The 24,619-nt window shown below is 39.2% G+C and overlaps 1 protein-coding gene across 2 annotated transcripts in view; it reads right to left on the reverse strand.

Annotated features, from left to right (window-relative positions):
• Positions 1-19,556, reverse strand: part of TACR3 (tachykinin receptor 3) — a 41,535-nt gene extending 21,979 nt beyond the window's left edge. The window contains exons 1-4 of one of the 2 annotated variants that reach the window (XM_009506624.2): positions 19,463-19,556; positions 18,768-19,224; positions 2,191-2,379; positions 619-769 (exon numbers count right to left, since the gene is read on the reverse strand). In XM_009506624.2, the coding sequence (XP_009504919.2) occupies positions 619-769; positions 2,191-2,379; positions 18,768-19,224; positions 19,463-19,556 (891 nt within the window). Of the gene's footprint in view, positions 1-618; positions 770-1,714; positions 1,721-2,190; positions 2,380-18,767; positions 19,312-19,462 lie in introns of those variants that run through there. The other variant, XM_064450846.1, reaches the window with a different exon arrangement.
• Between the last annotated feature and the right edge of the window lie 5,063 nt (positions 19,557-24,619).

The raw sequence follows: 24,619 nt of genomic DNA on the forward strand, positions 1-24,619 counted from the left end.
AAAGTACCAGAAATAAAAAGCAGAAAGGCTGCCTTATAAAAGAAGAAAAGTTAGATTAAGAAAAAGAATCTTATGAGAAAGAAATCTGCAACATCATGAAAACTGAACTGGAAATAGTAAAATAATCTGTTCATAAGCAATCCACAGGCTTATTAGATTAGGCAATACTTAGAGTGAAAAAGATTGGAAGAAAATAACTGGGGAAAAAAAAGCTTGTATTTCTCACCAAAAGTTATTGATTTGAAACCTAAATTATTCAATAGGAACAGGCTGATCATCACTCATCTCAAAGATGCATGGGCCTTAATCTACTGAAAATTACATCAAGAGTCACTTTTCTTTTAGTAGGATGAGAATCTGGCCTAACAGGAGCTAATGGTCCACTAGCCCATTATTCAAAACTCAGTATTTTAGCTATTTAATGATGAACCGTAAAGTAACAAAAAGAACAGCTAGTGAACGTAGAAGACAACTTGTCAAACTTAAAATCTTTTATTGAAGTAGATCTCTCATTACTGCTATTTCAAGTGACTTGGTGTTTCTGAAGGAATATATTGCAATACTTTGCAACACATGATGTTATCAGGATTCACTTAGTGAGGTTTAATGGAACAGTACCTTTCTCTTAGCTTTGAGCTGGTCGTGATATTTGTTGGATGTGTCGCCTGGTATTTCTCCTCCCCAGAGGGTAATTCCCACTATGGAATAAGTGATGCCCATGACAAGCAGTGGAAAGCAGTAGACCAGCACAATCACAATGACATGATACCTGCAATGAAAAAGCATTAAGCCGATGAGTGCTTTCAGAGGAGGTATACCTATGGAATGGGCTGTTAGAAGTCAAGAGTGCTACGGTAGCACAAAGCATGTTTTATATTGACTGGCTAGTCCTTGGTGTTTTCACTGTCTTTTTGAAAGTCCTAAACTGCACTGCAAATTTATTTACATTTTAATGCAAGTGTGTTACAGGGTTTCTAGTTCTGATTCTGAACTTGCACTAGCATAAATTAAGGATGACTCTATAGTTACCATGATTAGTGACTGCAGAATAAGGTGTGTTTGTCCATAGCTACCTGAAATGATGTAATTATTGCACAGCCAAGTATCCTAAGGGCAAGGTAGGCATTTTGAGCTCTAGTCTGGACAAAAAATGAAAGAGAAAAATAAGTATTTAAATGATATATTTAAACAAAGGCCCCAATAAGTGTCCTGTGTTACTGTGTCCTGTGTACTTCAAATGGCAGATCCATTGCCTATCTGCAACATAGTCATCGCTGCTGATGTAAGCACTGGGGAAAAAAAAAGATAACTTCTTTTGCCTCCTGTTAGCTCCTCTTGAAATGCCATTTCAGAAAAAGTCCCAGTGAATGATCAGTGAAGAATCCCCAGCAGTCACTGAGAGTGACCTTACTGCCCTAAAGAGAAATATCTGTGTGTGGTTCCTAAAGTGACAAAAATTATATATGACCAGCACCTCTTTCACCTGCCTGAAAGAGAGCAAAAGGTCAAATCTGATGCTGGGTGGTTACACAGGCTTTCAACCTTGAACACAGAGTTAATCTTAAATGCCAGTAAGGACGTGAAAGGGCATAAAATGTCTCTGTGGCTAGATGACACTTATTCCTAGTTCTGCCAGAGGGACAAATAGAATATATTCAACTTAATTAACTGTTATTCTACACTTTCAGAAACTGGAACCAGTTATAGGTTTTACAGTTTTCTTATTTGGACTGATATCTGAGATAAGTAATTTTGATAGTGTAACAGAATGAAGTGGGAAAATCCAACCCTCTCCTGAAAAGATCCAGATGGAAGAATCTGATAAGGACAAGAGGCTGGAAATACTTGTTTTTCTGGTTAGGATGAAAAGGAAGCTTGCTTTGAATTGCATGTTCTGTCCCCATTTCTGACTATCTCTCTCTGTATAGAGGTAGACATCTTAAGTGAAACAATGATGGTAAACATGCACATGGGATGGAGAACACTCATGGAAGTGGAAGAGAATAAATGTGTTTATCTCATTTATCACTTAAAATGCTGTAGCTTAGAAAACTTGCTTTACACTTCTCAGTGATCAGTGCTGTTAGTTATTCTGCATGTAGAGTATCTGCATGATACTCTACAGCTTTTGCCAAGTCTGTTGCAAGTGTAGACACCACCATGCACAAGTTTAAAAGAACAAAAGCTTACGTAAAGTGCTGTTTTGGACCACCTGGCCACGCTACATAGCACAGAGTTCTCCCAGGCATCACCTTGGTTATGGAGTATAAGCACTGGGGAAAGGCCAACAGGAAAGCCAAAATCCATATGCTCCCAATGACCACCTTGGTAGCAGTTGCAGAGAGCCTAGGTTTCAAGGGATCAATAATGGCCATGTACCTGCAAAAGAAAGGAAAAACCTGTGCATAAGAAACCTTCAAAGATTAACATGTATCTAGAACCAACCAAAAGTTAGGGTTGGGAGAAGGATAAAAGCAGAGATATTTGTCTTCCCAGAGTTCTGATGGCACTGTGCTTTTTGGGTGGTTCAGCCCCAATGAAGGCAGTGCTGGAAGAAAAAGAAGGTTATTGAATATTATTTTAAAGCTGTGGGGCACTGCGTTGACCATATGTATACCACTAGAACAGCTATTTCTCAGAGACTTAGTTAATCCTGTTACTACACAACCTGATTGAAAAGCAATGATAGAGCTGGATCCTCTGCTACTCTGCTACATAATACAGGGTTTATCTCTAATTAAAAAATTAACAACCAAGCTGTCAGGTTTATTAGTCATCTGTCCAAAAGCTACTGGAACCTGGTAAGTCTGCATGCATTTATTTCCGTAGACATAGACTGACTTTGGATTGTCTGCCAAAGAGCCCCAGGCTGCAACTGGTTCATACAGAGATTGAGAGATGAGCCATATGAACATTTCCTCAGGCAATGTAGAAGTGATAAAGGCACCTAAAGAAATAGATGCATAAAGCATGAAAACATCTCATTTGCTTTCTCAGTTTCTGTGTTTTCAGGTAGGATAGCATTCTTCTTGCTGCCATATAATTGTATTGGCAACGCAAAAATTTCTTCCACTATTAGAGGGAATGCTGATAAGTATCAGCCAGAATCGCATTTAAAGAAATTATTGTATTTCAGTAAAACCAGGGCAGGGAGGTACTGACTGGTATGTCCATATTGTGTTACTAATATAGCATACTGAATAACAGGCTACATGTTTTTTTAATCTGACATCCTAGTATTTTCCAAAACAACACAGGAAATGTTTTTTACATTAATATTTTGCTTCATGTCCAGAGGGTTCCCAAAGTACAATTAAAAAATCCTTTTATTCATGATTGAAACACAATGCTGTTTGTTAGTTAATGTAGGAGTTAGTGGATCAGCAATTTAAGTAAAGAAATTTCCATGGAAGTATTCAGTGTATCTGTGCTTATTCAGGAAACTGAAGTCTGCCCTTCTGCAGTCATTGGTAGCACTGGCATTCTACACTGCGTTTCCCAAACCATTGCTTTTCTGAAATCAGAATTAGAATAACAATGATTTAGAAGCTCCTCAGGAATAATCAGGGCAAGTCAAAAAGGAAACTAACAAAATCAAAATACTCTTTTCTGTGTTTCCTTGTCGTCTTTTTTTTTTTAATTTATTTTCTTATTATATGAAACCACCTGAAGCAGATAGAAAACTGGGGTGAATATGAAAACTAGCTTGAATATTTTACCAGTGAGAGTTTTACAAATTTCTAGGAGGATGTCTGGATTGGTTTCACCAGTTTGTCATCAGTCACAGGGATTAGTACTAATTCTGGAAGAAGCAAACTCATTGCCAGAAAATAATTATAGCCCATATACTTTCACTCTCTTTCACAGTACACATGTCCAGTTATCTGATCATCTTTGACAAGATTATTGGAGTATATCAGTGATTTCCTAATGGCCTTTTTTTGTTTCCATTGTAGGTCTCCAGTTTTCATGCCAGGTAACTGCCCTTGTCCCTGTCTGTTTCAGGTTTTAAATACAGTTAGAAAGCCAAAGGACACGTATTTGTACAGAGAAAATATTTTCATAATTTTCTAGTATTGCTTCCCACTTTCTGTCGTTTATACATTCTAAAGGAATTGCAATAAGTAAAAGATGTACTATGGCTCTTCATCTCCTCTTTCTCTACATTTCTACCTCATATAAAGATGTACTGGGACAAAGACTATTTTCTGATTGGGAAATTACATAGGCAGTAATAGGCATTGTATGGCAGGACTGTGAAACAAAAATCACTTTGTCTCATCAGCATTTGTAGATTTTGTGCTATTGTTGAGAGTTTATGTGTTGCTGTGGGCTTAGAAGTTATAAAATCGGTTTACTTGACACTCACAGAGAATTAATTATTTTGTAGATAAGCAAGCATAAATTAGTAGATTCTATTACAAAGCAACACTAATATGTGACTGTATTTTTTTGTTTATGTTTGCCTTTTTGACATTCATAGATAAAAAAATTTCAAAGCCACTCGTGACGTTTACTTTTTGTGTTCTCATCATGAGACCCCTTCTTATACTGTTAGGTGACTGCTTGGATCTGTGCTTCCAAATCCAGGCAGGATTTGAATTAAAATCCATTGAAATCAATGGATAAGCTGCCATTGATTTGAATCAGTCGCTTTTTCATAGAATCATAGAATCATTTAGATGGGAAGAGACCTTCAAGATCATTGAGTCCAATTGTAAACTCAACACTGCCAAGTCCACCACTAAACCATGTCCCCAAGTGCCACATCTACATGACTGAAATTCCTCCAAGGAAGGTGACTCAACTGCTTCCTCTCTGGGCAGCCTGTTCCAGTGCATGAGAACCCTTTCAGTGAAGAATTTTTTCCTCATATCCAATCTAAACATCCCCTGGTACAACTTGAGGCCATTTCCTCTTGTCCTATCACTTGTTACTTGGGAAAAGAGACCGACATGCACCTCACTACAACCTCCTTTCAAGTAGTGGTAGAGAGTGATAAGGTCTCCCCTCAGCCTTCTTTTCTCCAGGGTAAACAACCCCAGTTGCCTCAGCAGCCCCTCATAAGACTTGTTGTCTAGATCTGTCACCAGCTTCGTTGCCATTCTCTGGACACGATCCAGCACCTCAATGTCTTGTACTGAGGGGCCCAAAACTGAACACAGCATTTGAGGCGTGGCCTCACCAGTGCCGAGTACAGGGGCATGATCACATCCCTACTCCTGCTGGCCACACTGTTCCTGATACAAGCCCGGATGCTGTTGGCCTTCTTGGCCACCTGGGCACACTGCTGGTTCATGTCCAGCTGGCTGTCAACCAGCACCCCAGGTCCTTTTCTGCCAGGCAGCTCTCCAGCCACCCCTTCCCAAGCCTGTAGCCTTGCACAGGGTTGTTTTGGATGAATAAGTTCTGATCTGCTGCAATTAGAAGAGTAGCACTCATCTAACATGAAGGAAGGTGCAACATGTCCTAATTGTTACAGTACGCATCTAGGTTCTAGGCAGACTTATTCAAGATTTTTAGGTTCAGACATTAGCTACAGGGCAATAATAATAATATTCATAAGTTAATGGTCCTGATAAGAATTTGTGCAAGTAAACTTTTGCATCTGTATTTACCTACTACAGCAAACAAATTTAATTCAAGGTATTCCTACTCTTTAGAAATTTCGTATTTGAGAGATGGGTAATTATAGAATAGATATTTGTTTTAGAAAAACAACTCTGTTTATAGTTAACTATCAAATATGGGATAAATCCAATATCTGCCATCATAGTGGTACACAGACTCTAGTAGACATGATAGCTGTGCTAATACCTTAAAACATCTCAATGCTGTCAGAAAGAGTGTGATCTAAACTAACTTCAGTTCTGAATCATCCATTTCCATATCTAGAATTTCAAGCCTATTAGTTTTCCATTATTTTTACTGCACTTACGTATTTTTTTTTCTACACGTTAATTATTTCCCCTCTCATTTACCTGCATTTTGGTGTTTTTTTTTTTCAGCTAAACTGGTGCTTTTGATATTACATACTAACTATGAAATATCTTTATTCAAGTGCTGGGTGCCATGTCCTGAGAGAGCCACAGATCTCATGAAAATATGCATCAGTTAGATTGTTGCCCTCTACCCCCTAGTTTGCTTCACCTCCAAAGAGTATGTACAACTTGGTAATGAAGATGAGCTTGTAGTCATGAGTCCTGTCTTTCAAACTGAGTTAGCTTGAGCGTGGGCTGCCAGATACTGTCCAAAATGTTTGATGATCTTTACCTGTAGTAGGTGATAGCCCATAAAAAAGTAATAATTTTCACTTGCTTTTGGGACTCTTAAGGCATCTCCTCTTAGCCTGGAATCATTCCTTTCAATTGCTAGTTTTCTTCAGATTGCACATGGACATTATTTTATATGCTATTGTCAGATTTCTAATACGTTCACATTATTCATACTTCCAGTTATATTATTCTTATTCCCAATAGGTACCAGCAGTAATTCTCTTTGGCTAAGATAAAATTCTGTTGTTTTATCTCCCTGTCTGGTGACTGCCCTTTAAAGATGTGGATTGTTTGTGTGAGATGACTCATATAGCTGTACTGTTGGAAATTTTAACTATTGGCTGTCTGAGTAAGGTAAGTCAAAGGACAAGGATCAGATGAAAAGCTACTTGTCTTTCTTGTTTAAATTTGAGTGCTAAGCCAACAGCCTAGCTTTTGCACAAGATAGATTACAAAAACATAGCAGGCAGTCATTCTAACAAGCAAGATGGGGAGGAGGTGGACAAGCCTTGACCATTCCGTCAATAATGCCTTTATGCAGGAAGGACTTAGCTGACCAGAGAGTATTGACAGTTCTCTACTACTGAGCCTTTGATAAAAAACCTGATTTATTCTAATTTGCCAGTACACTAACAAGTACAATGAAGTATCTAGCTTGTTCCCTAAGTGGTTTTTCTTAGAAACAAAATAGCTTAATTAACATAGTGAGATATTGCTTTATAGCTGCAATTGTTAGACTCACTCAAATTTGTCCTATAAGTTTGGTGGCATTTTCCTAGGGAAGCCACCACTGCCATAGTTAAGGATGGTGGAAAATGTAGAATGACTCTTAGCTGAAGGTTAAAAATGACCTCTGTAGCTGAGCTGTCTCTGGATGTTAAACTCTGTAGCCAAAAGAACCTCAGAAGGGAATTAAGTCCTTCCTGCACTGTTAGCTGTCATTTGCAAAGGAGACTTGGCCACTTGGCATATAATTTTGTTTGTTGGAAATCTTGCCATTACTGGTACCTAAAGGTGGTAAGTCGTCTGTCTCTTCAGCCTCAACCTGCAGGAACAGAAGCTAATTTTTTTCAGTTAGCCCTTGCCTTTGATCTCTGTCTATTTTAGCCAGGGTGTTTCCATCTGGAATGAAAACTTCTGCTAGCACAGGATAGAGGCTCCATGCTTAGGTGTTGCTCAGAAAATTAGCGAGGTGAGGAGGCTATGTATGGGACAATATGTATGTATGATGCAGGATATTGCCCCTATGTATTCCAGTTACCCACAGCTGACAACTGTCATCTTTCATGGTGTAGCTCTATCATTAAGACTCATTTCCTTACTTACATATATTTTGTATGGCAAAGTGCCAGTTACATGGGTGAGCAACAGATATGCTGTCTGAATTGTGCTGAACATGGTGTAGGAAAAAGAGGATTCTGTAAGTAGGCCAGAAACGAAAGGGAGAATGATGACATAGAGGATCTGGAGCAAAAGCAAAAGAACTAAGACTGGGGAACAGTTTGCTGAATGCAAAAACAGCAATAGAAGTGAAACGAGTAATGAGAAACTAACAGGAGGAGAAACAAAGAAAGGAGGATTGTGGAATAATAGGAGATAGAAAATGGGTTGAGAGAGGAAAGAATAAGAAAGGACACTGGGGCATGTAAAGGCAAAAGACATGAGAAGAATCATCCCTAGTGAACCAGAGATTACCAGGTAAACTGGTAGAAAAGCACAATATTTTGACAGTAGGACTCTGTGGTGGCAAGCCCTTTTGCTTCTGCAGGTGTATGGGACAGAACTCCTAAAGTGTTGTTGTCTCTCTTATCAGCCATCCATAAACTGTGTGCAAGGGGAACAGATGGACTTCTCAGATGCTCTGATGTCTTCTGTCTTAATGACTGTTCTGCTTCTCCACTGTTCTTTCAAGTGGCCTGAACTTACGCAATCCTGAAGTCAGTGAAATTGGGTGAGTGCTGAAGCCCTTGTAGGTCCACCATGTTGTGATATTTATACACAGACCTTGGACCTCCCCACACCTCTGTCTCTAAGGACACTAAAATATGGTAAGCATTTGAGCTGAAGAAGGATTTATAATTGCTATAAGCAACTGAAGGCTTGTTACACTGCTGAAAAGCTTTCTGTAGCCACACAAAAATTATTCAGTGGGGTGCTTTGCCAGTTTCCTTTGCAGTCTTTGGATATTTACTCTTCAGTCAGTCACCGGGCTGGAGCAATGGGATGCCCTGCCAGACAAAGAGCTCTGAACTCTCACTGTGGTCATTTGATTTCAGGATGGGACTTCTAATGCTTTCTCACTCTGGTAGGAGCTGCTGAGAACGCCACAGGTAGCTTTTCCACACAATAAAGCAGGGATGCTGAATCTAAAGTACATATCAACTGAAAAGAAGCAACTCATGCTTATTTATCACAAGCAGAAACCATTATTACTCTAACCAACATGAACACTAACACTTGGGAGAAAATTATAAGACGCAATATGCACATTTAGAAATTTAGGGATGTAAATATGTGCAGGTAAAGACTCAATCCAACACTTACAAGAATGTGGATTATTCAACATCTGTGCCGTATTCTACGCAGTACTCTAAAGCTTTTTTAAGTAGCACTTTAGTTTCATCACTAGAATCATTAGCACATGATTTTGTTTGCTGTTATCGTCATGCTATATCCCACTGTCATTGCTTTTCTTCCAGCCTTGGCTTGTGTTAGTCTTAGCTAATTCCTACTGAAGTCAGCAAGAGTCTTTCCATTGAACTTTATGAGAAGTCAGTCAGGCTGCAAGATACAATGGCTGGTACATCATGATGTACTTGCTGCAGTGCTCTTTTCCTTCCAGACTCTTTTCTTATCTGCTGGGGTCAGAATAGATCTAGTTTCCTTCAGAACTGCTCGGTTTGGCTGGAGTCTACAATTTACTGTTTGGTACTTGTTTCTTGGGTTCATCAAATCAAGAAAATCTGTTTTTTCTGAAAAAATAATAGGGACACTCTCATTTGAATAACACTGATAAACTCTTTAAGCCAGTGGTTATAATGACAGCATAATCATGTAGCTCTGCTACAGTTTGAAAATAGCATAAGAGACAAATAGCTGGTAAGTACTATGAAAGCTTCTGAAGTTTGTGTGTAATGGTCCTGACAGTACCAATGATGAAAAAATAATCATAATTTATCTTTTTGTAAAACAGCATACACTGACTAATACAAGCAGGAAAATCTTCCCTCTTTAACACGTTCTCTAGAAAATTGTAGCAAAAATACATAAGATGTCTTTAAAACAAAACCATATTCAAAATTGGATCCTACAAATGCCCATCTGGAGACACAGTTGGAATCCTTTAATCATCCTAAGTGATTTGATTCACCTGTTTACAGCGTGTTTATAAACTCAAATGGGGAAAAAAGTAATCAATTCATCCCCAGATTGTATCAGGAAATTGGGACTTGACAAAGGAAGAGACTGAGAGAAAATCATAATGTTTGCATATTACTGGCTCACCAACGGCAGACAGCAGAGCACACTTTCTTCATGAATGCACAGATGTTGTTATTCCCTCAAAACAGAAGCTGGTTTTGAAATTTTGTATTTGGAATCAACAGGTGATTAAGAAACTTAGGTAGGGAAATTGCTATGATTCCCTGTCTGTATTTAAAGCATTGTTGTGGAAAATCCTACAAAAGGTTATCTGTAAGGTAGATAGAATAGACTAAAGGGGATGGAACAAACTGTGAGGTTTTAGAGGCAGTTTTTGTGCGATGAAAACCAAATCTTTAACTTTTGCATTCTTTAGTCTTTATCTTCTACCCAGTAGTGCAAGGCTCCATCTTGTCTTGTGGGAGTGGTCTGCATTAATTCATTTAGACTGACTTTCTCTGCAGGAAATTTTTGCTACAGGCTACAGGCATTTTTGTAGGACTGTCTCTGACTGTTGAGTAAGACTGGTTTTGGTGGCCAGGAGGATCTACAGCAAACAATGTTACTGTAATATAGTGATAACCTTAAAGCTAATGACATAAAAAAGAGTATATGATAGCATGACAAACAAACACACACACTGTATGCTTGAGTGATCAGTGGGCAATATCCCAGAGGGATAATTTGGCCTTGATTTACCCAGAGGCACATGTGCTGCTCTTGGTGAATGGCTGTTGTGCTTTGAGCAGGGGGTAACACTGCAGTTTTTCTGAAATCAGAACTAGCGTCCAGTGCCTTGTTTTTGGGTACCTCTTAACAGAAACCTTCAAACAGGAATATTGAAATTCTTCAGTATAGCTGAGTTCTCATCAACAATGCAATGCTTCCTACTTGAGGAACATTTTGGTAACTGGCAATGAGCTAGATTTTTATAACTACGTAATTGATTTTACACAATGTATTCTATACCTATGGGTACAGATAGAAAAGTGATAACACTTTTCTTTTGTCTGTCTCATAAAATGATGGACTAACTGACTTCCCTTGACAGAAGGGCTTCTGTCTCTCCTATTCTGTGAATATGATCTACCTGGGATATCAAGGAACAATATCAATGCAAAGTCTGCAAAAACAGCTCCGTCTGCACAGACTGCAACCCATTCTGTTATTGCCTACATGTATGACACTCATCTGAATGGCTTCCTTCTTGTTTCTGCAGTTATTTTGAAACAATTTTATTTTAGGTAAACACAGGTATGTGAATAATACAAATTTCTGTCCTGGTTGGTAAATCAGTCAGAAATACATGCATATAGGCAACAATATTCAAGGGGAAAAAAGGCAAACAAAAAACCCCACCCTTGACTATGTTTGAAAAGTACCGCAGGCTACGTTACATAGTAAACCACAGACACATCTTTTTATAGTTTTCAGTAAGCTATAAATAAGGGCACTGAGAAAATGTATTTAAGGCTAAGAGTCCGTCTAAAATGAACTTCTCATTTGAACACACAGTTCGAACTTGTCAGATGATGTTTCCTGCCTGGAACAAGGACACCTGGGGCTAGTTGCTGTTGTAAATGTTGCTTATACTCCTCAAGATATTGGCGTATCTACCTCATTTTTTCACTGCAACTTTTGAAAGCAGCTTGTTAAATAGAATATTTACTCAATGCAAAATGAAGAGGAAAAAATAGCTGTTATGCTTATATTTATTCCCAAACTGTCTCAGTATGTTACCAATAATGTAACTGTGACATGGATTTTTACTAAAACCCAAAAAGATTCAGTCTTTTTGCCTGATCGTTATGAGTTTGTACCACAGCAAGAAATGGATTACTTTTCCTGTGTCACTGACAGTCTGAATCTTGTGGCCATTGCATCAGGCTGTTCTGCAGAAACTATTTCACCTCTTTTCTCAGAAAGAAAGTGAATTGTCAAACCCCCAAAATTATTTCAGGCCCCCAAGTCATAAAGAGTATTTTATGTTTCACTTCTTGATTTCTGAACCCTTAATGCTCTCCTGTTCAACTTTTTCTCTCCAGTTCTGAGGACTAGTATGTTTCAGAGGGCAGCATAGATACTGGAACCCAGAAATATGATGTGTTTCATCTTAAAATACAAATTGGGAAACACAGAGAAACGGGGAAGGGATTTCCTGTTTGAATTCCATAGTTTGGCAAAGTAATAACAGTAATAATAGTGATAATTTTAAAAACATATCTTGCATTTTTCCCTTCATGATGTGCAGTGACCAAGGCTGATTCATGAAGTCATGACTATGAAGTCATCCATTAGTTTGGAAAAAAAGCTGTATTGAAATTTATTTTGAGGGTAGGACAGGTAGCTTTTTGTGCAGTTATGTGACACCAGAGGCAGGTAAAGATAACTAACAATAAAATAACATCTTGTGGAAAAAACAGCACAGTGAGTATACAGAAACTCCCTTCATTGATTTCTTTGGGTGAAAATATTCTCAGATACGAGGGGGAGATCTCTCTGGGGAAAATAGCCTGTAAAGCACAAGAAACCTGAAAAGAAATCCATCTAGCTTTTTGTTTTCCTTGTTGTTATGTTCACCTCTTTCTCCCCAGCCTTCAGGGCAAATTCTCTCTTCTTTTACATGGAAACCATTTATTTTGAGACACAGAGTTTGAAGGAAGGGGAGTGAAAGAGTGGCCAAAGGCTGCAGTTCTGTTTGGGCTGAGCTCTGTGCAGGGGATGGTAGATGGCTGAGTGATGCAGTTTTCCTGCCTACCGTTGCTTCAACCTCCTCTATTTGGAGCACAAAACACTTGGTACCAAGCATATGTACAAAGAATGCAAGTACCAGTGTACATTTCCTTGGTGTGCATCTTTTGCTGATGCCGCTACCATATGACCACAACATAGGATCATGCCCTGTGCAGTCCATATCCTAACCCGTTAGATGTATTTGAGATCACTTTTTCACTTACACATTTCCCTACACTTCAGCGTTTCCGAGCACACAGGACAGATAACAGATATTTAACTCCCAACTCATGTAATGTTATTCTACATCAAAGATGGTCATGTATAGTTTGGCAGGACTATCAGTTTAAAATGGTTATGGCACATGAAGACTTTGCCCCAGGTATAGGAACTCATGCAGAGACAGATACCAAATGTATTATACCGGAAAGATAATACATTTTTCAATGTGCCAACTGCCTACCTCAGAATTTCAGTAGCATCCATTTATAGGTCTTGTGGTACTACTTAGTGACAGTAACTGCTCTTACAGCATACACTTGAAGACAATGAAGAGCCTTAGCAATATTTTGAGGATCTGTGTGTGTACACATGATGAATTTAGGTTTCATTTAATAAAATGAATCGTGTGTTTATGCCTCGTAACTGTCTTTGTTTACAAGTTTGTATCATATTATGCTGGATAGAGGGATTATTAACAGCCATCAGTAAGTGAACAACATCACAGAAAAAGAGAAAACTGACCCAGTATACATGTGTTTCTGTGGACATATTAGAAGTCTAAGAAATAAGGTGGGAAACTAGAATGACAAGTTTTGAATAAGAATATTGGTGTAATAGACATACTAGAAAGTGGGTAGTATGAATATTACATTGTAATATAAAGGTTCTTAAAAAAGAGGCGATTGTGCAAGAGGAGGGATAAAACTGCATGTTAAATATACTTTAAAATCAAGTCAAATAAAACAAATTGATTCATGAATAATATAGAATTTTATGGTTTGAAAACCCAAGCATGACTCTGAAAAAATAAACTTCATGATTATACACTCAGCTAATTCACAGGAATAAAGGTGACATGCCAAAAGAAATTAAAAGGTTGTGATAGCATGTAATGCAATAATAATAGAATATATCAGTGACTTCTGTGCAGACATAAAATATATTCTTGGTCAACATTAATCACTGCTCTATGGAGCATCTATGAGGAGGAGCCCAAAGTAAACAAGGAGCTCTTGAGTTGGTCCTGAACAGTGTCTATGATCAGGCTTAAACGTTATTATTTTTCAAATAGTGTCTAAAGTATGGCTGGTTTTAACATATCTGCAGAAACAATAAAAGCCAAAAAAAAGCTCCTGTGGTAGTGTTTAATTTAAAAAGGAGGAACTATAAAAACTTAAAGAAGCTTATTAAAAAGAAACGAGAAGGGCAACCAAAAGGAAACAGAGACTTCTAATAACAAGAATCAATCATATTCTGAAACATGGAGATTCTCTAATTATCTGTTATTTTATTAGTGAAGGTTGATTTGATTTTCGGTCTGATGTTCAACAAAGTTTGTGTCGGGGTGTTGGGAAAAAGAAAGCTGGGCCCATGGCTCTTGGATTCTGATTCCCATTCTGCTGAAAATTGTTTTATTATTTGTTTTTTTCACTCAAATTTTTAAAAACATCATCATGATGTCAACATGTTATCCACATTAACAACATGATGCTCTATAATCATACCTGAGTGAGCTGTCTGGGGTACCAGAGGCAAGAGTGCAAATATACCTTTTAGCTCTAATTTTAATAGCCTTATTCCCTCTAAAAATAGAGTTATAGACACAGTTCTATGGAATAAATGCAATTAGGAAGTTTAATAACAGCTCTGTTGGACTAGACAAATATGGACTAAAGCTCTGTATCTTCCTGTAGGTCAAAAAAAAAGGGCATTTTGTTCTAACAGAAGGACCAATAAAGGGGCAAAAGATGAAGTTACTATTGAAATCATAACGGGACTTTGTGATATGATCAAGTTTTAAGTTTTAAAAATGGTGATTTACTTTGATAATCTCCTGATTTGAAGGTAATTATTGGACTTTCATTATTAATGTCTCACTGAGACGGCAAATTGTAACAGCTCCAGAGTTTACATCAACACAACACATGAGGAAAATTTTGTGATTAAAAAGAAGTGCATGAAAGTGGAATTCTCTTTAACATGGACTTTATTTTGTTGTTCTGCTATTGCAATACCTTTGATTCTGCAAGGAACTGAACTGAAAAATGGGCTGGGACTTTTGCAGAGTATAGGGCTAGGAGAGATGGGTAACATCTGGCAGGATCTGATCTTTAGAAAGGATTAGGTCAAATCCATTGTTTTTCTCTTTCCTAACAATTTTTTAATAAAAGTTACATAGGTCTTTTGATGCTATTATGTTGATCATGTTGAGCAGCAGTAAGCCTTGTAGGCTGTGTTGCAGTAATGCAGAACATTGGTGTATCATAAATATAATTTTATTTACATTTGTGTGAAATATTGGCACATATATGTCATTCTTTTCAATTACTTTTGCATATAAAGGAATCTAATATATATGTAATAGCTCTTCAAAGACCAAAACTTTGCTTGCGTATTAGGAAGAAAAGAAGTCATAAGATGTGAATAGGATCAGCAGCTACTCACCATCACTGTTAGAATACCTTGCTTAATTCTAAAGCAGTTGCTTTTACAAAGAGTTAATCTTGTTGAAATGAGGAAATCATTAGGGAATTGCTAAGAGAACAATTACTGAGAAAGTCATACTGTAAATCTGCTAATATCAGGAAAAAATGCATAAAAATATACTAAGTAAGGCATGTTATTTTATGCTATATTGCTACATTTCCAAAATTCCACTTTAACCATCAGCTATCTGCAGAGAATTTCTAGGCCTACACACAGAACTGCTTGTATAATGATGCAATCTTGGGACTGGAAATTAATTGCCAGTGTACATGAACCACCTCATTTGCATGCTAAGAACCAGTAGGAAGGGACACTGGGTCTTCAATGGCCAGAGCCAAATGGCTTAAATTCTGCCTAAGTTACTATTTTCAATATGTCCAAGAAGTGTACCACAGCCAGTAGCCACAGATGGAGTTAAGAAACATGACCCTTTAGGATCGTGCACCGGGCAGTGGCAAGGGCATATTGGCTCCAGAACTGTGCCCTATTCAGTTTTAATTAGGCTATTTTAAAAGTTTATCCCCATAAGGTAGCTAGAGGAACTATTGCACTGGAAGGAATGTAAATGTGGTGCTGTGCAGCACGAGCTACAGAATGCTCAGACGAATGCCTTTGAAGCAGTACAGTGTAAAATCTTTGCTGCATCTGATACTTGAGCTGGCTTGGTTACAGCTGCCTGTGGCATCTCTGCAGTGGAATGCAAACAGCCTGTTGGAAAAGAAGCAGAAGGTGGGGAAAAAAGACCACCAGCAAGGGGTGGGCAGAAGTGTGAATAAACCCACATAAATCTGAATCTATGTTCAATGACCAGGTGGTCATAAAGCAGTCTTGCATACTTTCACCCTCAGCTCCAGACGCAGCACACCCCACTGCAGGACCTGCCTACTCCACCGAAGTCTGTGTCGGTCCAGTAATTTCACAGTGCACACAACTTAGACAACATGACCTACATAATCAGACGTGAAAGGAAACATGTACCGCCTGTGACCTCTGCTCAATGATGTCTAGAATCACAGTGACTCGTTCATATGCTGTGAAAATTTGGGTGTTCTAAAACAATCAATAGAGCATATTACGACATACTTTTTAGTGAGTCGCAACTCATGACCTTTCAGCATTTTGGGATGTTAAAAGTTTCTGCTGGAAAATCATCTGATACGATCCCATCATTTCAGTTCCTTCAGTAGCTTTATCCTAATTTGTAGCTTTCTTTTTCTTTTAATTTTTAAATGAACATGCGTGTGTAAGGATGAGTTTACTGGGTCAAAACTAAAGCAGTGTGTCCTATCTGAAGCACGGGCTGAACTTCTACAGAAAGCAAATGGGAACCAAAATGTTAAAAAATGTCCACCCAGCATATCTGTGCCCTGGAATAGGGCAGTCTGTACATCTGAGGATATTCCTTGGGATTCACTTTGACCCTCAGTTTTCCTCTTGACTCTGCAGAATTGTTCTGCAGAGGTAGCCAGGAAATGGTTAAAAGTGCCGAACACATCAGGTGTGATTTGATGTAAAAGGAAAAGGAATAGCAGTGTGAATAGGGAAGGAGGGATAGACTGCTCTTCTGTTTGTTTTACATGATGCTTCCTGGTACTACAGGGCACTCACCTAAACACAGCTGTGGCCTTGTTCACTGTGCTCCCCCCAAGCGAAGATTTTGACTTGTCTTTGGGGCCAGGTGAGCTTGGAAGATGTGGTGGGGTGGAAATTGTGATTTCTTCAGGGGATTTTCAGAGAAGAAATAGATCAGAGTGAATAACTAGTAATTGACTCACTTCTGAGCACCAGTGTCTCACATTGCTAAGCCAAGGAAAACATTCCCAATATATTTGTATCTGATCATTGCACTTCAGTCAGTGTGGAGCAGAGCTTTACTAACTCCACAAATGCACCTTTAAATTCCCAAGGAATATTCACCTTTGTCTCCTGTTTCCTAACATAAATGTAGGAACTTTCAAGGCAAGTACTACATCTCTGTGGGTGTTCTTGTCATAAAAATGATAAAACCTTACTCAGAGCATCCTAGTAACTGCTCCGCTAATGACACGATCAGCTGCAGAAATAACAGTTAAATCCTCATCATCAGCTAAAAACCTTTTATCTTTCTGAAAACCTCAAGCTAGATGAGAATCTTAAGCTAAACCCAAATTGACAATGGAAGAAATCTTTGCCTGCTTAAAGACAGTATCACTGGCTTTACGCTACCTCTTCCATTATTAAAGGGAAGTAACAGTTGGCAGTAAGATACATCACTGGTAGGAGAAAAGTGTACTGATTTCCTCCTGTCTTCACCCATCCCCAGAGCAGAGAAGTAGAACAGTTGCTAAGAATCTAATTTTCTCTTTCATTTTCAGCTTCACGGAACAGAAATGCATTTGGCTGAAAATGCCACCTAAAATTTGCAATTAGTAGGGCGAACAGAAAAGCATTATTATGAACTTGTCCACAGCACAGACAAAAGGTACCATACCACGTTTCTCAATCTTTGCACCTGGAAATGAGAAATAACATTTCAGAAGATGGACTGAACCTTATAAAACCTTCATTACCATCTCCGGAAAGTGCTGCCACTCTGCCAAGTCAATTCAGGCGAGATGCATAATGTGGCTTGAACACGTAGAAAGGAGTTTTGTGAGTAGTTTCAGTGCATTGCTAAAAGGAATAAAAGATCTGAAGTACAAAACAATCTGTTTTTCTGAATGAAAATTCAGGATTTTATTGGATTTCTAAAGTATGGGGTAAGTTATCTCTCCAGTATGGCAAATGTGAAAATGATCATGAAGAAAGGAACATTCGCCAGGGGAGACTCACAGCACCTTCTGAAGAAGATGGGCCATCAAAGCACCTCTGTTGGAAATCTGACAACTAAATCTCCCCTTTACTCTATGGAGACTACAGCTGTCCTATTCCATTATTGTCAAAAGCACAAAGGTAAAGTTTCCCCCTTTTTTTCTTTCACAGTCACAAAGGCTTGTTTTGCTGCAAGTAATCAGAAAAAAATCAAGCGCTTTCAAACAATGTTCTTGCCAGACCTCTGGATATGCACAGATGGCAATGTAAATAGTCTCATTAGTTAAAATCAGGAGGAACCAAGCAGCTCAGAGCTGTCTGCAAGAAAAGCTATTAAAAACAGGGTCTGAAGTGATTTCTAAAGAGGAGGCAAACGCCTCTGCCAGCTGCAGAAATACAAAGTGGAGGGAAATTTGAAATCCTCTCCCTTCACACACACTCTCTACAACTCCTTACCAGTATGGATTAGATTATATTGACTGAGGGACAGATACTGTTTTCACAGGTGGGGAAGCAAAACCCCAAATAATGGCTGCCGTTACAGAATTAGTATTGAAAGATTAATTAGTATTAAAAGATAGAGCACAGAGAGCAGCTGAAGTCAAACAGTTTGTTGTAAAAGAAAGCAAGACAGTAAAACCAATGAAAGGCTGAAGGAAAAAGGCCAAAGACAGGGAGAAAACCACTGTGTTAGGGAGAGATCTTAAAGAAGTACAGAGGAGCTCAATCTATTGAGGGCTCTGCCTCTCATCACTTAATGATTGTTATCTCTGTATTTCTATTTCAGCAGAGAATCCGATCTCCATCTCTCACCCCTAGACTTTTCCTGTCTTTTCTCACCTGTCCACAGCTATTGCTGTCATGGAGTAGATGCTGGCGAAGACAGCTGTGATTGGGAAGAAGTTGTGGAAGCGGCAGTAAGCCTCTCCAAAGTACCACTCGCTGTGCAGCGCATAGATGAAGTTGATGAGAGTATTGAAAGCAGCCATGGAGGCATCGGAGAAGGCCAAGTTCACCAGAAAGTAATTGGTCACCGTCCTCATGCGCTTGTGAGCCAGAATAATCCAGATGACAATGACATTTCCAAAAACAGCCACTGCCACCACCCCACCATAAGCCAGAGACCACAAGGCAATGCGCCAAGAGGGTTGCACAAACTGATTGGAGAAGTTGGCTGCTGAGGATGCTACAGGGGGAGAAGCGTTTCCAGCTGGCGCCCCCAGCTCCTGTCCCCAGGGATCGCCCGATGCAGCAAGGCTCAAGTTCCACCTGCTGCTCATGCTCACGTTCCAGTTGGCTGTGGGGACAGAAGTCATCTTGGATGTTCCTCTCCTCTCTTCCAGGAATGATGTGCTTCTCCCTCCTCCCTCTCCCAACCCTTCAAAATCCCTGCTAACAGATAAGAAAAGGAAAGAGAGAAGAAAGGAAATAAGGCAGCACAGCAGGTACCGGGAAGGAGAGATCTGTCAGAAAAAGCTTTGGCTACAGTGTTCAAACTGTTAGAAATGCTGTACCAGCTGAGTCAGAAGAGCTACCTCTGGGCAGAACAGCATCCCATTCCTCCTCTGTACAGCCACCTCTTGCTTTTGGTTTTGCTGAAGGAGAAGGGGACTGGGAGCTGAGGCACATTTTATAGGCTTGTGAGTTCCCAGCGTCATGAAGGGAGTGGAGCGATAAGCTCCATCGGCTGGTAAGATAACACCTCTTTCTCTCTGTTCTCCCTCCTCCCCTTTATTTCATTCATCACCAGCAGCAGGCACTTTCAGGAGCTGTGGAGAGCGCCACAGGGAAAATGAATTCTCGTCTCGTTTTTGTTGAGATATTTGTTTTGTATTGTCTTTCTTTAAGTTTCATTTTTGTGCTTTTTAAATAGTCTTTTTGCCCTGTCTTTGCAGGGCTAATTAGCTGGCTTCGTTGAACATCCCAGGACTGAGACTGCTTTTTATTAAAGCTGTTTCCAGATGAATTTTTGACTTCATTCCAGATTAATTCAGATCTGCTTTTTTTGCTGCTGTCTTTTCATTTAGTACACGTTTTCCTTTTAACCATTCTGTTAACCACAGATTTGGAATAGTGACCTCTTTCAGATGAAGGAATACATCCTGATGGTCCCTAATTTCACTTTTCAATCTGTAATATGTGACTGACATCAAGAAACATTTATAAAATTAAAATGTAACTGTCTTTTTCTTACTGCACTAACTTTGGTTCCTGTAAAGACATTTGCATGTTCAGCAGACACTGATTTTTGCTGAAACACTGTGCAGCCCTAAACATAGATGTCCTTAAATATGGGTAAAAAGGTAGGGATTTGTTTTCTTGTTATCTTTAAAAAAAATTTTTTTTTTTAGTTCTTTTTACTTATTTGCATTTATTCCACACTTAGTACTATTGAGCAAACAATATTTTTATATGCAGTGATTTCTATACTGGTAGAAAAGGGTAAATGAGGAAATCTAACACCTGACGTTTGCACATCCAAGAAATCAGTTTTCTTGTCAATACGTTAACAACAGCTGGCATTGGGAATGCATGCTTTGTGCAAGGGTTGATTGCAAGCAACTTCAACTAACAAACCTTTGTTATTCAATAGGCTGCAGTCTTTAGGGAGAAAATGTGTTTTAGTGCTGATCTGCTCCATGCTTCAAAAATTTAGAGCTACTACTTGTCATCAGCAGAGATTTCAACTGTATCACAGCAGTGGGAGCTATTCAATACCCCTATCAGCAATGACACATACTACATTTTTTTTCAAACAAAAGCTTTGTACAAAAATCAAACATTCCTGTGTACCACTTCTTCCCTGCTGTATTTACCCAGTGGAAGTAGTGCCTGCATTTTAATTGTCAGGTCTTCACTGCAGTTTTAATTTGAATGACTGCAACGGTGGCCATTTCTATATGCTTCTCAGGTCTTACCAGCTGACAGGATCCCAAGCAGCAGCTCACCCCAGGCTGAGAAGCTCTGCTGAAAACCACCCTTTGCTACATTATGTCTGGAACCTACCCATACACTGCGGGTCCTCATCACAGGAAAACCACTGGAGTTAATCCCACAGTTCCATTTTGAGTCCCACATCTTCCATCTGCATCATCTTTCATCCTCTCCTGAAGGTGATTCTGAAGAAGGGAATAGTAGTTCACATGCCGTTTCCCCAATAGGCTTTGTGCTGTGTTCGCAAGAGATCCCATGGTAAGAAGCACAGGGTCAGCAGAACACAGAAGTGGCAAGTGGGTTGAACCACTCTTTAAGTTAGCTTAAACTACAGCGAATTGTAGGATATGTATCTCTGTCTTTTGGGCATGTATAGAGGGGACTTTGGGAAGGCAATGAGGAATAATTGAGTAATTCAGGTCCACCCTCCTGGTAAAATCAGTGGGGTGCTGGCCAGAGGGTTAGTAGCTAGGGCTCACTGTTGTATCATGTTGTCCAAAAGAGGGCAGTGGGATAAGCTGAGAGAATCCCATACCTGGGCAAAGAAATCTGACTTGTAATAAATGATATAAGTCACAGGCAAAATCCAAGTAAGAAATTGAATTAACTATGGTAAAGAAAACATCTGTGAGTCTAAGCATTGAAAGAATTAAAATGTTGGTTCCAACGAGTAATACCAGACTGACTAGTTATAGCAGAGACTTGGACACTCTTGACTCCAGAAGCTTCACTCAAGATTTCATATGGCCATGAACCTGAAAGCACAAACCCACCTCTGTGCCCTAATCCTTTCCACCTTTATGCCTAAACCAGAAACTCCAGACTGTATCCTTTTATTAAACTGATGTGTTTTCCACATTCCCACACCAGCTGCCCAAGTCCTTGTTTCCCACATACTTCAGTTGCTTCCACCCAGCTCTCCCAGCCTCAACTCTATTACTCCTTTTCCTCAGTTTCAGCAGCGACACAGGGACCCTACTTCCTGCACACAGTACTGCTAGGCGTGCAGCAGAGTACAAGTACAAACTTACAGGAACAGCATACAGTATAGCTCCAGCAGTAACTTCCCCTGTATAGAAACATAGAGGATCTGTTTTTGAACTATTTGCTCTGCATGGTTCATGGAGTTATGTCTTGGTCTTGTGTGCAAATTCTGTCTCAGTAGTGAATTCCCATTAAAAAAATATGCAATATGCAGTAGTTTGGCACCAATGCTGCAAACTAGGGGCTGTAGTTTGACTTTTAGAGCAGGAGTCTAATTTCTTTTTCCTCTTTTCTCACAGGAATGAAGCTTGTTCTAGCTCTGTCTTGGAAAATTGGTTGCCATTGCATACCATGTGTTCTGGAGAGACCATTCCCGTATGTATTTCCCTAATAACAGTGCCACAAGGGAAATTTTTCTCCTCGATACATTCCTAGTCACAGTACGAGAAGTTAGTACAAGTCAACACCTCATTATGCAAGCAAAGCTATCAATAAATTGAGTCCTTGAGACACACTTTAAACAAAAATCAGGAAGCTTTTTGTATTCTGTGTCTGTGAAATGTCAGCCAGACCACCAACAGAGTACATGGACAGAAGTGTCAACTTTACAGTGTAGAAATGAAAGCATCATTGATTCCTGCCTTCCTCTTCTGGGCTACCCTGAGGAAACTGAGGAAATAGTCCACTCCTGTAGGGAACTTTTTATACACTGTGCTTTTCTCCATCCCCTCTTCTTCACACATGAGAAGAAGGGAAACTGTGGTGTACCATTAGCACAGTTTCATAACAGACAACCTAGATTTTTCATTAGTCACTTACTCAGTAAGCTGGATGTTATCGGTTGTGTTGCAGCAGGTATCCAAATCTGGCAGAAGAGGTGGCTGTGTCTGGAGCTGTTTTTTGAGAAATTGAACACTGAACAGCACAGGGCAAATGTTGGGCAACTTGATCAGCCTCCCATGAGGAACATTTACAATTCCTTTTGGAGATGACGGTAAAAATTTTCTAGAATAAATTCCTCTGTGCTCAAGCTTTCATGCTTTTTGAAACCCTCGAGAAGCAGCCTGGTACAATCAATTGGAGCAAAACCAGGTCCTCCTACATGCAAAAGACTACAGCAAAAAAATAGGTTGATCTGCCCTTTAGCACCTGTCTTGCTAAATTTTATTTAGCTAATTAAGGAAAGAGGTTAGGCAGCCAGCAATTGGCTCCTGCCTAGAGAGGAAATTCACTTGGACAGTGAAGTCAGCTGTGCTTCTCCATCAAAATTTGTGTTGATTATACATGTACTGATTGAAATTTGGTCCACTGAAGGTCATCAGCATTCAGTTTCTCAAATAAGTTCCACAGGAACGTTAGTGATAACATTGGTATTAATAACTTTTGTCATGGGTATTAATAACTTTTGTCATTGGTATTAATAACTTTTGTGTAGCAAAACCTGTCTAACTGTGGTGAAACTCATGCGAAGGAGCAGTACAAAAGACAAAGATCTGTGGTTTTTCTCAATCTCTTGGAGAAAAATATGGTAATTGTAGAGGTAACCATTCTTGCATCTTCTTCTAAAACTGTTAGAGGTACATAATTTCTTATGTTAATTTTTGGTGATTCCAGCTTATGCATATTCACAGTGGGAATGTTTCATTTTCCTCTAGGTAAGACTGTGCTCAATTTTAGAGTGACTGCTTTCCGCTCATCTGCTGTTTGCTGTTCTCTGTTGCCTACTGATATCTACTTTGTGTTTGTACAGTCAGTTGTGGCTAAACTTGAAGCTATTAGCAGTTCCCCATTCTTAGGTTCACAGAAATACTTAGAAATGTGAAAGAAATATCCAAAACATGATCAGAAAAGTAGCTGTGATTGTTTGTAGTTCTTCCTTTGTGGTATATAGCTCAAAGCTATTTTTTTCACAATTCCAGCAAAACGTTTCCTACTGAGCCCAGAGTGGAAGATCTTGATGTAGCATCATGACTACAAGGTAGACTTAGAAATTGTTCTATTCTTTGCTATTTATAAGACTATGATTTAATCTTCCACAGGCCTTCTGGTGTACTTGAAGTTTTCATCTGAAGTCACTTTTCCTCTGAATTCATCTGTGCTATGGAGAAGAGAGCCAGCAGCAGTACACAAGTAGGGATTTGTAGCAATATAGCAGCCTGCACAGCTTATCTATTTAGCATGAGTGCTAACTGCACCATTGTTAATTACAGCAGTTCTGTTTCACAAGACCTGTCCTCTGTGGTTGCTTCCTTTTGATATAGCACTGAGGGCAATGCTAAGTTTGCTTTTGTTTTTGGATTTGCTTGCTTGATTAGACTTAACCTAATGATCTCATTCCCTGCCTCCTTCCTCCAGCCCCCAGCTGGAAGACATGATCCTTCAGCAGCAGCTTTGGTAGTCCAAATATTTTCTTCAGCTTTGATATCTCCTGTTCATCAGTCAGTCATGCAAAGCTCTAGCTATGGCAGCAGAATTTTTGTGATTTAAGGATGCTCAGCACTATTCCATTTATTATGGCAGCTTGTTAGCATTGTGCTGCTGCCATGACAATGTCAGCCTACCTGGATTTTGAACAGTTTGCTTTTATTTGTGTAGCTTAAAACACAGCTGGAAAACTCAGTTTGAACTTGGTTTCTGAATATTGCTTATGAATGCAAGAGTCATCTTCCTGGCACCAACTGAAAATGACTCAGTAGGACATCAGGCAACCTCACAAACATGTGAGTAAGGATGTTGCAGCCAAGGGGTAGGCCAAAGCCAGAAGTGTTGTATCT

Source organism: Phalacrocorax carbo, chromosome 4, assembly GCF_963921805.1.
Source record: "Phalacrocorax carbo chromosome 4, bPhaCar2.1, whole genome shotgun sequence".
In the NCBI taxonomy this organism is placed as follows: Eukaryota; Metazoa; Chordata; class Aves; order Suliformes; family Phalacrocoracidae; genus Phalacrocorax; species Phalacrocorax carbo.